Here is a 13,975-nt window from a genome sequence, read left to right as displayed (position 1 = left end):
GCGAGCGCCCAGAATTATGGGTGATACATCATAAAATACTAAAACTTTTAAAATCCAATAATCCAAGGTTCCAAACCATTGCAAACTTATAATAGACCACTAGCACAACCAAAAACAAAATATAATAGTAAATTAATTATACAGGCACAATCCATAATCCATACTTCATAGACCATCTATCATGATCCATATCCATACCATTCCATAATCCATAGTTCTATACAATGATAGAGGCATACACATAAGAGTAGAAACCAAAAAATAAGAAAAATAAAATATACGCTCAAAGACTCAAGCGTCAAGAGTCTTAAGTCATCATCAGAAAAAGTGGGGCAAGCCTCATCATATACACCAGAGATGACTCCACCACCATCAAAGTCATCTCCCTCTTCAACATAACGCTCGTCCTCATCCGTTTCTTCTAAATTTGCATGTTCCTCCTCTTCTTCTACCCCCCGCTTGCTCTGTACAGATGATCTGGAGGCCTAAAGGGTGTTGGTTGCTCTATTTGATGCCTCTTCGCCCTATTCTTGCTTTACGTATTTTATTGAACTCAAATACTGTTTCATCTCCTCCCTAGTAGCTTCATGAACATTTTTACAAGGGGTAACATCCCCCTATTACCAACAAGGTATTCCTTGAATCGCTAAATATCCCCATTAGTATCATTTCCATAATAATTACACCTTATACAATTTTTGTCATTCAGATTCAGGTTATAACCATACTTCCAACCTGGATCACCATTTTTAGAAGAACCCGGAGAAGACATTTTCATATAACAAAGCTCATTTTCTTCATTTTTTGGTTTACCAAATTCAAATATTGTCTGATCTCATCCCTAATAGGGTCAGGAACTTTTTTACAAGAAGCAACATTCCCTTCAATACCAGCAAGGTATTTCTAAAATCGGGTAATACACCCATTGGTATCTTTTTCCCAAAAATTATATATTATATAATTTTTATCGTTTAGATTCGGGTTATAACCATACTTCTAACCCAGATCACTCCTTCTAAAAGAACCTAAATAAGACTTTGCAATAACCAATAAAATATCAAATATGAAGATTATTAACTAACATTAATGCTTCCTAAAAACCTTCTAATAAGCCTCAAAAATCTACAAAATCAAATCCAAACCAAAAGGATGATGTTTGGATCGCTTTTTTAAAACTTTGAAATACCAATCAATCTCACGTAATACCTAACACCCCAACCCCCCTTCTTTCCCCCATTATTTAAGGGGAAAAGAACAAAAATGCCTCTCCACGAGGGACATTTTCGCCCCTGGGCAGGTGCAGCCCTTAAAAGCCTGCCCAAGGAGCCACCGCCCAAAAGGGCCGCCAAGGCCTGAGCAATGCCTAGGCACTAGGCGGGCCGCTTTTTAAATCATTGCATAACAGACACCGATTGTGAATCCTTGCAACACACACGAGCTTGAGGGCACAAAAGGTACCTCAATGACTCTTATTTACGGCTCCATATAGATCATCAATCAAAAGTTCAGGAGGCAACCTTCTAAGAGCTATTTCTTTTAGGTTGCTACCTGAGGATCTTCATTAATTAAAGAGAGATCCTTTGAGGCCAGGAAAACTTTTTTCCCCCTTTAATCAATGCATTACAAATGGATTAGATGAATAAATAGCTACGATTAAATGTATATAACCCCATCTTCTTCTTATACTGGCAAATTCTGATAAATATCATGGGCACTGCAAACATCAAAATGTCCATTTCTAAAGCATGAACAAACACCCAAAGCCAGCTGCTGGCCCCTGTAGTCCTCCTCTCCCTTCCCATGATGAAATGAGGAAGTGGAAGGACCATTATGGAGCTCGTAGCTTGCATCAAGCAACTTTACACTGCCGAATGGTCCTTTCAAAGGAGCGAGGAAAGCAGCCTACCTCTACCTTCTTACAAAATAGGAGTGTCAAAGACTCAAAGTAATACAATGATATCGAAAATCAGCTCTCTTCAGAAAAATGAAATAATCTAAAAAAAATTGTTTTATTAGATACATCAGATGATGACATTTACTCGAGTGAATTTATAGAGTAGCTGGAATCCAAACTGCATACAGTAACCAGAGTTAAGGCTAAAACTTAGCAACAGTTGACAGTAAATCTTGTATTCTTATGTGACGATGGAGTGGATTTTCTTTAATGAGCTAACAACAAATTGAAGTTGGACAGTTAATTATTAAAAGAACTCAATTGCCTTAATCACAACCATTCTGAACTGATAACAAAACCACTGACCTGTCATCACATGTTGAATAATTTTTTACATTTCCAATTTCAGGAGCACTCTGATTGCAGATGCCAAAGCCTGACTTGGGATCTCTACGAAGAGCTAGATCCAGTGAATCTCTAATCTGCCAAGAAGCGATCATGTTCATAACCAATATCCAATGCAGTAATTTAAGAACACTTTAGCCAACTTAAAAAGGCAGGCAAAAGAGAGTGTGATCCACCTCGACAAGTGTATCAACTAATGGAATGGGATCACCGACAGAATGCCCTATAATATACTTGCAGTGCAGCATCCATTTGTTAACTTTTGCTACTTCACAACCCACTCTATCCAGTTCCATACAATCAAAGGCATTAGCTTTCCCAAATTCCTGAAAACAGAAACTTCCAAAAACTTACACGAAGCCAAATAATAACCAAAAGGAATTAAATCAATATCCGGGACAATATGCAAGCACTTTATCATGATTCATTAAATTTGCAATCAGTTTCCAGCAGAAAGGATAGTGGTTTAGCTTGAGCAGTAAGAAAACAGTAAAATAAATCTCTTGTGTAACTTTCATGACGACCATTGCTAAAGGTATTCCGGTCATTTGAAATTCTGCTGAAAATAAAGCACTGTATGTCTGACCCAAAACTAGTAGCCCCCAATTATGCCCACAAAGCAACGGGTACACCTTACACATTATAATATAACTAAGGTAAGTCCAATGGACTATGGAAAACCACAGTCCATTGGGTACTGAACATCACCTGAAATAGACTGATAATTTCATGCATAAACATTGCCATTCATGCATTCAAGAGAAAAGAACTGGAAATGGAAACAGGAATAGATAATTTTCTGTTCTTCAAAAAAAAAAAAATATTCTATTGTGAACTTGTTATGACCATGTAAATTGAGCTTAAAACACAAGTTAATCATAGTTCACCTCAAGCTGTAACAACTGGGGCCAAGAACATTTCTCCAATTTCTGGCCTAAAAACATCTGGACTTCTTTCTGCCAAACCCTGCATTTACAGTATCCATGACACCACTCATTGACCTAACTACATGGAGTATGACTCTTAAAACAGATCGGGGATGGTATACAATGATTGATACAGCATACATGCCCCATAAGCCAAAAGGAAACCACCATCCAATCCTGTTGGAGAACGGTGGAAATTAATAGCGGTGGCCACACCGTGACATTCACCCAGGTAAATTAATCTCTGTCCATTCATCACTAGGAACAGAAAGTGGATTCCCCTTTGGAGTATTACAGAACTGAATTATAGTTGTTTTATTATTATTGTTTCTCCATAGAGTTAACTTTTCCAAACAAATATTATTTGCATGAAAACGGGTTAACCAACACATTTGGAATGAATGTTAACTCCAGTCAAAATCCACAAATGCAAAAAAGTAGGGACAAACACCACTAATAAATAAACGTACTTGTGCTTCTCAATAGCATCCATAAGTTGACCAGTCATTGCAGGAAACGAAACTTTAAGAATCTGCAGCAATCAGATAATAACCATGAGATATAACATATAGACTTGTACCAGAAAATCAAAACTGAAAGAAACCATTGCTTTCATAAGAATAGTCAGCACAGATGCCACAAGAACGTAGCCCATACCTGTGCTTCATCAAGAATTTCCTCAGCATCCTTCAACTTGCACCTCGATATGGGATGGCCTGAAATTACCAGAGATGCTTTCCGGACCCATCTTGCTCCTTCAAGCAACAGCTCCTCTAAAACTACATACGCACTACATGGAAGCTTTGCAGCATCTTCAATTACACAATCAGCTTCCTAATAATAACAAATTCACCAAAGTAAAAAAAAAAAAAGATTCATGAACATAAGATCAAGCACATAATATACCATTATTGAAAAAGCATATACACACTGGTAATATCACTACACATTGGAAGCACAAAAACTTTCTGGGATAAGCATAGAAAGAGAATCCCTGCTACTATGGCAAGACCTAATTCTAAACTGCAACATCGATATGCGAAAGAATAATGTCATCTGCAAGACCAACCAATAAAAGAACAAAGTTCAACAAAATTATATGCAAAACAAGATCTGGCACCGCCAATATAATTCAGAAATAGAAAGAAAACCAAGAACCACATTGACCCAATATGTGGCTTCAGAGGTCAAGCAACTATATTACAGCCAAACAGACTAAAACCTAAACCAAGGGGTAGATAAGCAAATTCAAGATTTGGTCCCATAAGTGTTCACTACTTGAAAATCCATAGCAAGGAATCATTTTTGAAGGGCAAGGAGTACCATCCCACATAGCAGGTTCCAGACTTGATTTTGCAAGTCAAGCAAAAAGATATTAAAAAGAGTAGCGTGCAAAGCTGTGCAAGGGAACAACATAATACTTCAAGTTCAACTAATCAACTAGAAGCTATGTTAACCGCTAGAGGTGCTCTAATCAACAAATCTGCCATCATGTCACAGGGTTAACAAGCAATGTATCAATAACCAAAAGAAAAACTTTATATGCACGTAGTGACAATTATATGTGTTTGGTAATCCAACCATAACTGAAAAATAAAAAATAAAAAAACGCTGGTCTGCAGGAGCCTTTTCTTTAGGCAGAAGAGATAATTCAATTAAAGAAGTAAAGTGGTTATCATTATCTATGACAAACAACCAGAACTATAATATGAAAACTCCTAAGCGAATAATAAACATAGAAGACCATAATTCCAATCATTCATAGTTCCACTCTTATTAAGCCCCTCTAGGAACATGAGTCAGATCAATTATAGAAGACAAAGAACCATAGGGGCAAATATCATATTCCCAAATGAAAGTACTTCGCTACTATCCAAGTTTGTGTCCCAATTGTGGTCTTTCTTCTTTAAACTATGCTCTTGTGGTCCTTTTTTTTTGATAATGTAAACTTTGTATTGCTATAAGAGAAGAGAGAGTACAACTGTTGGGGGGAGGAAACTGAGACGACCCACGAGAATGGTCTCTCAGTCCAAAAAATTTTCCAGGAGCTCTATACAGAAGTTTCCTGGTTACAAAAAAGAAGACTGTATAGGCAAAAAATGGGGCTTATAAGTATGCCCGATTCCAGTTACAGTGTGAAGAAAGAGCCGAACTACAGTCCTTGAATCACTTAGTGGTCCAGAGCAAAAAAGGAGATAGACCGGTCGGGATCTTCCACATATAGGCGCGCTCCATCTTTAGCAAGCAGATCGGCGAGCTCGTTCGACGTCTGCTAGATATGCTTCCAAATGACATTGATATCCCTGCAAATATAGTGAATTTCATCAAAAGTTCTGGACAGGTACCAAGAGGGAGAAGCGATTCGAGCTGCCCAAGAGATGATATTTTGAGCATCTCCTTCTACCATCAGGGTTAGGCCCCATGAAGGGTTAAATCCTTTCAGGCCCATCAGAAGAGCCAAAGCTTCTGCTAACTGGGAGTCTCCATGGGCCACAAATTCTGAGTAGGTTAGAAGGATATTGCTGTTGCGGTCTCGAAACACCCCTCCTGCTCCTGATGGGCCTGGGTTACCCAACGAGCAACCGTCAAAATTCAATTTGATAGTATTTTCAGGAGGGGCCTGCCAATTGCGAGGCCTTTGGTTTTTGAGAGGTTGAAGGTGTAAGATATGTTCCCAAAGGCTGAGGAAAGTATTAGAGGGGATCCCGGCAAAGTCCTTCTGGGTGGAGGCCCAAAAGATTACTAAAGTAGTAATCTTATGGAAAAGCACAGGTACCTCTTTTTTTTTACCATGGAAGACCCTCGCGTTTCTTTCTAGCCAACTGGTCCATATGGTAGCAGCAATTGTTGCCTTCCACAGGATTCTGCCGGTCCTAGGCCAGTGGCTGCCTGAACAGGAGCAGATAAGGTCCTTTACCAAAGGTGGGAGGGCCCAAAGAAAGCTGAATAGTTGAAGGACAAGACTCCACAGTTCAAAAGCCAGGTTACAGTGTAGAAACAAATGAGGGACTCCTCCTCTTTCAAGCACATGGGGCATCTGTTGGGGAGCTGGAGGCCTCTTTGTTGGAGCTGGTCTACTGTGAGGGCCCATTGGCAGTAGGCTACCCAGTTAAAGCTTTGGACATTTGGAGGACCATACTTTGGAAGTTGCCGAAATGGGATTAACTGGGGATGTTGGTGGTTGAGAAAGTTTATTATAAAAGGAAGAGACAGAGAAGTTACCAGATGGAGAGGGGATCCATACCAAGGAATCATCCCCATCTGGATATGCGCTTGTGGTCCTTCTCTTTGAAATATGCGAATTATGAACTAGAGAAAACTAACACTGTGACTCATAAAACCAAAGTTGACACCACTCCCTAGAATCCACAAGTGGGATGAGTCCATGCTAAATATGGGCTTAGCGGATGACTCAAAACCCAAATTGTTTTCTAGCCAATTTTAATCTCTATAATAGCCAATGGGGGTGTGAGCTGGCCATTATATCCAACCTCTGTCGCCCCCATTTCCCAATAAGAAGGGAAAATGTAACAACTTATTAATACATCATCATCATCATTATCATCATCATCATCATCATCATTATCATCATCATCTAAACCTTATCCCAACTATTTGGTGCCGGCCACACAAATCCAATTCCACCATTCTGCTCTATCAAGAGCCATACCCTCAGCAAAAGAGTAAACGAACATTTGGAAACCAAAAATTAGGCAAGTCAAGACAAATTAACTAGATCTAAGTCAAATAGAGCCAGAAATTCACTACTATGGCTTTATGTTTCCATATTTTTCTATTTTTCATATTATCCATTTTATTTTTCTAACGTTTATAGGATTAAAACTCAAACAAGACTCACCAAGTCAAACCACCGAGTCTTGACAACATGGATCAATACTTAAAAGAGACCCCAGCAGTGACAGAGTGTTTAACTCTAGCTAAAAGAGCTCTCAGTTCAACATCAGAAGAGACACAAATGAGAGCACCAAGCGCACCAAGGTCTTGAAGATGCAAGCTCTCTGTTTTGCGTCCCAGGTCCAACTGTCCAGTAGTTCTACAGGAAGCTACCATCATAGATGAAATTCACCCCTCAATCACCTTTGCTTGAAAATCTTGTATCTTGGCCTATGTAAGGGACTACGAGGAACTAGATTCCAATCTCCAGCCAGATCAGCATAAGGCTAGGATCAAAGGATCCTCAATAACTTTTCTCACGTCATATATATGCCTTAAAACAGTTGTTATTTGGATGTCCTCAACGAATTTTCTCACTTCATATGCATGCCCTTGAAGCATTTGTTAAATGGATTTTCTATAAAAACTCAAATCTACTTTTCAACAACCTAAATTTTAGAATCCACTTGCACAAGGCTGAAAGATCCAATGCACACTTAATCCTTCACTGCGATTTCGCCGGAGACTTCTGGACCTATATGTTGGGTCTATTCCAGTGGACATGGGTCATTCCTAGGTCCATTCTGCACCTGTACCAGGCTTTTCTCAATACTCCCTGGCCCAAGGCAGGAAGGGAACTTTGGAAAGCTTCTGTTTCAGCAACACTATGGGATCTATGGATCGAAAGGAACCACATGATATTTAGAGGAGAGAAATCTTCGGTTGGCGCAGTGGCCGACAAAGGAACTCAGTGGCCTTTTGAGCCACGAACCATACCTTGTTTAAACGCGTCCCTTTATCTGATTCTTATAGAAACTGGCATAACTTACTCCAGGGGACAAAGCCAACTACCTCAAGGTCTTTGCTTTGGAGACCACCCGAAGTAGGTTCTATCAAGCCTAATTTCGATGGTTGCTCACTTGGGAACCCTGGCCCTTCCGGAGTAGGCGGTCTCTTTCGGTCATCCAATGGAATGAACTTGCAAGCTTATTCCTGCCGCATTGAACATGCGGACTCAAATCTAGCCGAAGCCATGGCCCTACTAGAAGGTCTACGTAGATTTCGCATCACATGGGATCTCACCCTGGTGGTTGAAGGGGATTCTAAAAATGTCATGGCTTGGGCATCAGGTCTCTCTCCATGACCATGGTGTCTAGATTACATTTTTGAAGAGATATCCCTTTTGTCATGAGACTTTCCAATCTCGTGGTGCCATACTTCTCAGGAAGGCCAACTCTGATGCTAATCTTCTTGCTCGATAGGGAGCCTACTCTAACTCCCCAAGGGGCACGGCACCTTAGATGTTTTTGTAGGATTCCCACATTCCTCCTCAGAGTTGTAATTTCACTTTCTTACCATTTTTTAAACCCTTCGGGGATGTATAGGGTGCCTTCTAAGAAGGTCCCATTTTGTGTACATTTTATTACCCAGTAATACATTTCTAGTCACCTTCTCTCAAAAAAGACATCCTAAATTTTAGCTATTTTTGCTAAGAGGGATAAAAGGGAGTATGTGTCCAAACTTCCTCCTCAAACAACACACTGACCATGAGCAAGCAAAAGATAAAGAAGAGAAAATGAAGACTAGCAGACTTCCTCTTTCTCGCACCCACACATTTTATACAAGTGCAAGCAAGAGAAGAAAATTTTGGTAGAGGAGGAAAGCACAATCATGGGCAAGTAAAAGATAAAGAAGCAAAAATGAAAACTAGTGGACTTCCTCTCTCTCGCGCCCACGCATTTTATACAAGTGCAAGCAAGAGAAGAGAAATATGGTAGAAGAGGGAAGCACAATGACACTTGGTCCCCACTCAAGAAATTTAACTACTTTAGCAAATAACATCTGGTCATTTACCAAAGAATTTTCTCACGAATGATAAAAGAATAAAAAAGTACATCTTATGAAGGCCTGCAAAGAAATGTATAACTACAGATTAAAAGCGATATAAAATAAATGTGAAGCCTCAAATATTGTTTTGTAGTTCAACAGAGGTAAGTAAGTGGGCTCTGGATATTGAAACAATACAGAATAAGCCAAAAAGATATAAAAATTCCACAGAATAGAAAATCAACAACTAAACATATTCAAGAGGGAATAGGCACAACCTCAAGCAACGGAACACCAGAGCAAAGAGAAAGCGCCTTTAAGCTCCACCGTAGAAAGAAAGCTGCATCTTGCAGTTTCGGTATCTCATGAAAATCAAAACCCAAGGACCTCCCAGTGTCCATAACAAAATCTATCCTAGCAACTAATTCTTCAATTCTTATAATAAAGGTGTCACTATTAAGAAATTGGCCATTTGGTGCACAGTCAGACACATGAGAGGCAATCAAGGAGTTTGTCTGATCAAATAAGGAAGCCGCATCAGATTGCCATGCATCTACATCATGCAGAATCCTCTGAAGAATTTCTGGTTCTTTCAAAGACACCTTTAAAAGTTTTGACTGATTGAGTAACTCCTGTAAAATGCAGAGCGTATAGAAGTAAAACATAAGACCCTAGACTTTGAAAAAGAAAAGCACATCATGTACTGCAATATTGATAAATATATATATATATAGCAGAAGATCCCACTTAGGTCAACACCTTCAAGTCATTAACTTTCAACAAGGGTCTAGAAATGTTCCATCCACTCTTGAAGGACAATAGAAAGGGCTGAGCACTCCTAATCCATGACTCAGCAGTTGAGATAGCTTCCTTGACATCATTAAGAGAAGGAAGGATCACAAATACATTTTGCGACATCCTGAAATAAGAGTCCAAAATCACACTAGTAAATACCATTTGTTTCATGTGGGAGTATACTACGAGTCCGACAATATGGAAAATCATAGTCCCATCAGGGATCAACCCCATCTCATGAAATAATGTATAGTGATCTATGTTACATTGATTCTTTGACCAAGGTCCCGTACCCGTGTTAGAGACGTATGGACATGGGTATGGGTACTGATTCGCCTGGATTCTTCGAATTCAAGAATCCTGGAAACTAGATTCTTCGTTAATTTAGACATGCCGAATCCGATATATATATATATATATGTATGGATTCTTATCATAGCATGTTGGATTCTTCTCTCCGATGAATCCTATAGTAAAACATATTAAAATTTTCCAGCCTCTCTCTACATTTTGGGAAATTTTTCAACCTCTCTCTCCAATCTCTCTATGTTTTGGAAAGTAGCATAAACCCAAAAGGTTTCCAATCTCTCTCTCTCTCTCTCTCTCTCTCTCTCTCTCTCTCTACATTTTTTGGAAAATAGCATTTACAAGCACCGCCTTGTTTCCTTTTTGCTGTAAATTCAAAAATAAGAACTTGCCGTTTTCGCTATCAATCACATAAAGAGAGTTAGAATTTATTTAATGCTAGCCATGCATTCATTAACAAGCACCAGACCGTTTCTTTTTTTTGTGAATTGAGAAAAGGATAACTTGCTAGAACTCGTTTTTTTTTGTTTTTCATATTCTACATTCAATAACACACACGGAAAGCCATGTCTCCGAATCCAACTTTAGGGACTCAAATAATTTGACACTCTGTACCCGTGTCCTACACCGACACCCATACCCGAATCCATGCAACATAGATAGTAATGAAAAGAGAATGATACTCAACAGTCAAGGACAAGGCCCCAAAGGTGAGATTCCAACTCACTCTCCATACTAATCCAACACTGCATCAGATTATTTGGAAACAGACTGCTGTTTTCCATACTTCTAGGATTATAATATATTTTCGCCTGTTTCACACCAAATTGTCGAAGAGAGAAAGGACAAGAAACCTTATAATATCCTCAAACTCCAACATTTGCTCGCTACAACTGAGGGCCAGTTTAGCCCTTTCTTCCAAGGATGAAGCCAAAGAGAGTATGCCATCCATATCAGAGAACATTTTTTCGTCCTCCAGGTGTAACCTGAAACAAAAGAAGTTCAATATAGTAGAAGCAAATAACACATAATTGTATACCAAAGGAAGTAAAAGCCTACTGTCCCAGGAAATGTAAAAGAGACATACAAGGTGGCCTCAGCCAATAACTGCATAATGAAATCCATGGGCATCCTAACAGAGAGAACCTGTCTACCAAAAAGATGTAGGAACGTATGGAAATCACGTTAGATCACTGCATCATAATAATATTTGTGCATAAAAACAATACAGGAAATATTAGTAACAGAAAATGTCCAACCTCAAACCTAAAGACAGTAAAAAAACAAAGTCTAAGATACAAATGACAAATATCAAATAAATGTGTAGAACTGCTAATAGATGAATTAAATGATTTACGAACAATCTTATTGGGTTAGTTCCCAAAACAAAACAAAAAAAGATATCTTATCAGGTTAGAACCTAGAATATCACAATTTACTAATTTTTAGATCAGATATTAGCATTTCAAAAAGTAAAAATGGAGGGCATCAAACCAAAAGTGCGAGAGTTGTATGTTGAAGAAAGCTTTCAGCGACCATAGAAGAAAACCATGATATATTTTTGAAATTATTTTGCTTTAATAACAAATATGACTCAACCATGTTACCTTCAAAGCTCTTGCCCTGCAACTTGACTTTCTTAATTCCTCCTCAATCAGGGGCAATTCTCCAACTGTAGTTGACATGAAACAAAACCTCAAGAAATCAGATATGCTCAGATAACAGATTCATTCATAAATATAGCTTTAACAGCAAAACCATTGACAACCAAATTAAAAACAAAAATAGCTCATAAAAAAAGCACTCGGAACACATTAATGGATCCAACTGGATTGATCAAATGTTATTACCAGAAATCAGAATGATGAAGGGACATGCAGAAATCAGAAAGAACACAGAAATCCACTTAAAGATTTAACCACCAGTTTGATCTTTAAAAGACAAACAAAAAGGATATGGGAAAAATATAAAATAATCCAATGGAATCTGAAAACCACCACTAACCAATGATATGAGGCACAGTACTCACTAAAAAAGACATCACCCAATAGTGGGACCAACTCTCTCCATCACTATCCATTTCTTCACCAGAGGTGAGAATAACAGTGGATTATGTATATGAAGACACCCAAAAGATTACAGTATACTTTCCCAAAGGGTACAGTGATGGATGCATACCCTGTACTTTTAACATCTGTCCTGCTGCCACAACAGCACTAAGTTCCTCAACAATATTGTAATAATCCTCTCGTTCTTTAATCTTCTCAAGAGCATTTCGAGAATCGTCAATCCACGCTAAAGCATCACCATGATGATGTCTAAGTAACTTCATTTCTGGTGTGCAAAACGAGAAAGCATCCGCATCATGCAGAAGAGTTTCAAGTTCCTGAAGCAGTGAAGACTCATAAGTAATCCAATGCCACCTGCTACGTGAGTGTGTGAATGAAACATACTACACATATGAGAAGACAAAAGATTGTTAAAAGACTTATAACCTTCAAATTCAGAGGACCTTTCAAGATCTCACTGGTCCGAATATTCCACAACTCCACCTGCTCTAAGAGATCATTCAGCAGCTCCACTTCTGGGAGTTGAACATGGAGCCCCAGCATCTGACATTGAAATTCATGAGAATTGTAGTCCAAGGCTTCTAGGGCAGCAAAACAAATAGGTTCCAATGATATGCCCAGGAAAGAATCCTGACAAAATGAATAAAGCAATGGGAAATACACTATCTAAATTGATCAACCATAAAAAACTGTAGCACATTGAGATCATCACCTTATGATAAGACGGACAGTAATAGAGGAAGAGTGTGACCTACTATAGGGGTAATATCTTGCTTTAGTACACTCCACTCTCTGTCCATCAACATTCATCATTTCATTGGAAGGTGATAATACCAATGGACAATTGTTTCCTACTATAATATACCTTTCCCTATACCAATTTACTCACTTCTGCTTTCAGCTTATAAAGGGCATCAGCATCAATATCAACAGGCTCATCCCTGTTACCTAACGAGTATCTTTGGACACTCCTTTGCCAAGCCTAAAACAATAAACTAACATAAGAATAACCAACAAAGAGGACAATAATATTTCATTTTAGAAAACATCCAGGACAATAATGTATGAAGTAAATGGGGAAAATGCAAAAGAAAATAAAAAAAACCACAATTGTCATAGTAACTTCAAAATAACGAAAAAACTCGACTGACACAATGACAAAGCAAGACTTCAATTACAATACATGTTCCCAATAGTTCAAAGAGAACAGAAGAAGGGATTAGAAAACAACAGAATGTACCTTTGCAGAGGATATCTCCCTTTCTAATCTTTGACATTCCTCTAAAATAATTGGCGATTCTACAGCTCTGAAGTGCAAGGCTTCCAATTCAGCAACCTGAAGTTCCATTATGATCAACTATGAGTAGGACACACAACACCCATCACAAGAAAGGTGGAAAAATTATATGGTAGATGCTATGGAGGCATCAACAATCCATTCATTGTTTTACCAACAATGGATGGTGGAGATTAAGCATAATGTTCATGATGAGGAAAGACAGTTAATCTCAGCAATCACTTGTTGAAAGGGGCGGTGAATCCCCCAGTAGTGCACCTATATATATAGTATATGATTTATTTTCCCAAAAAACGATGAATGAATGTCAATCCGCTTAATATTCCAGACTTCAAGCCACTTCCCAGATGAATGCACATGGGCAAATATGGATATAATCACAAACCCTAATCCACCAAGGAGGAGGAATTTCCTCAATACAATACTGCTAACACAAAATCTCACCACAGTTCTGTGTATATCTTGCACACTGTAAAGATAAAAAACATCACTGAAAACTTCAAAAAATAGATCTAGGTCTTATATATAATGAAAGTACACCACATGAATCTAGTGTATGATA

The 13,975-nt window shown here is 38.5% G+C and overlaps 1 protein-coding gene across 8 annotated transcripts in view; it reads right to left on the bottom strand.

Moving 5' to 3' along the window:
• The window catches only part of LOC18423039 (transcription factor jumonji (jmjC) domain-containing protein), a 31,200-nt gene that overhangs the window by 7,864 nt on the left and 9,361 nt on the right, over window positions 1-13,975 (bottom strand). For 4 of the 8 annotated variants that reach the window (XM_088871438.1, XM_088871439.1, XM_088871440.1 and 1 more), the window contains exons 12-25: window positions 13,357-13,452; window positions 13,006-13,098; window positions 12,543-12,746; window positions 12,226-12,433; window positions 11,655-11,719; window positions 11,135-11,193; window positions 10,902-11,033; window positions 9,706-9,865; window positions 9,225-9,578; window positions 3,883-4,059; window positions 3,696-3,757; window positions 3,187-3,265; window positions 2,476-2,625; window positions 2,261-2,376 (exon numbers count right to left, since the gene is read on the bottom strand). In XM_088871438.1, the coding sequence (XP_088727564.1) occupies window positions 2,261-2,376; window positions 2,476-2,625; window positions 3,187-3,265; window positions 3,696-3,757; window positions 3,883-4,059; window positions 9,225-9,578; window positions 9,706-9,865; window positions 10,902-11,033; window positions 11,135-11,193; window positions 11,655-11,719; window positions 12,226-12,433; window positions 12,543-12,746; window positions 13,006-13,098; window positions 13,357-13,452 (1,955 nt within the window). The remainder of the gene's footprint in view (window positions 1-2,260; window positions 2,377-2,475; window positions 2,626-3,186; window positions 3,266-3,695; window positions 3,758-3,882; window positions 4,060-9,224; window positions 9,579-9,705; window positions 9,866-10,901; window positions 11,034-11,134; window positions 11,194-11,654; window positions 11,720-12,225; window positions 12,434-12,542; window positions 12,747-13,005; window positions 13,099-13,356; window positions 13,453-13,975) is intronic. The other 4 variants (XM_088871442.1, XM_088871443.1, XM_011627793.3 and 1 more) reach the window with 1 other exon arrangement.

The sequence above is a fragment of the Amborella trichopoda genome, chromosome 7 (genome assembly GCF_054954075.1).
Source record: "Amborella trichopoda isolate Santa Cruz 75 chromosome 7, AtrichopodaSantaCruz75HAP2 v2.0, whole genome shotgun sequence".
Classification (NCBI taxonomy): Eukaryota; Viridiplantae; Streptophyta; class Magnoliopsida; order Amborellales; family Amborellaceae; genus Amborella; species Amborella trichopoda.
This window is presented reverse-complemented; position numbering and strand designations above follow the sequence as displayed.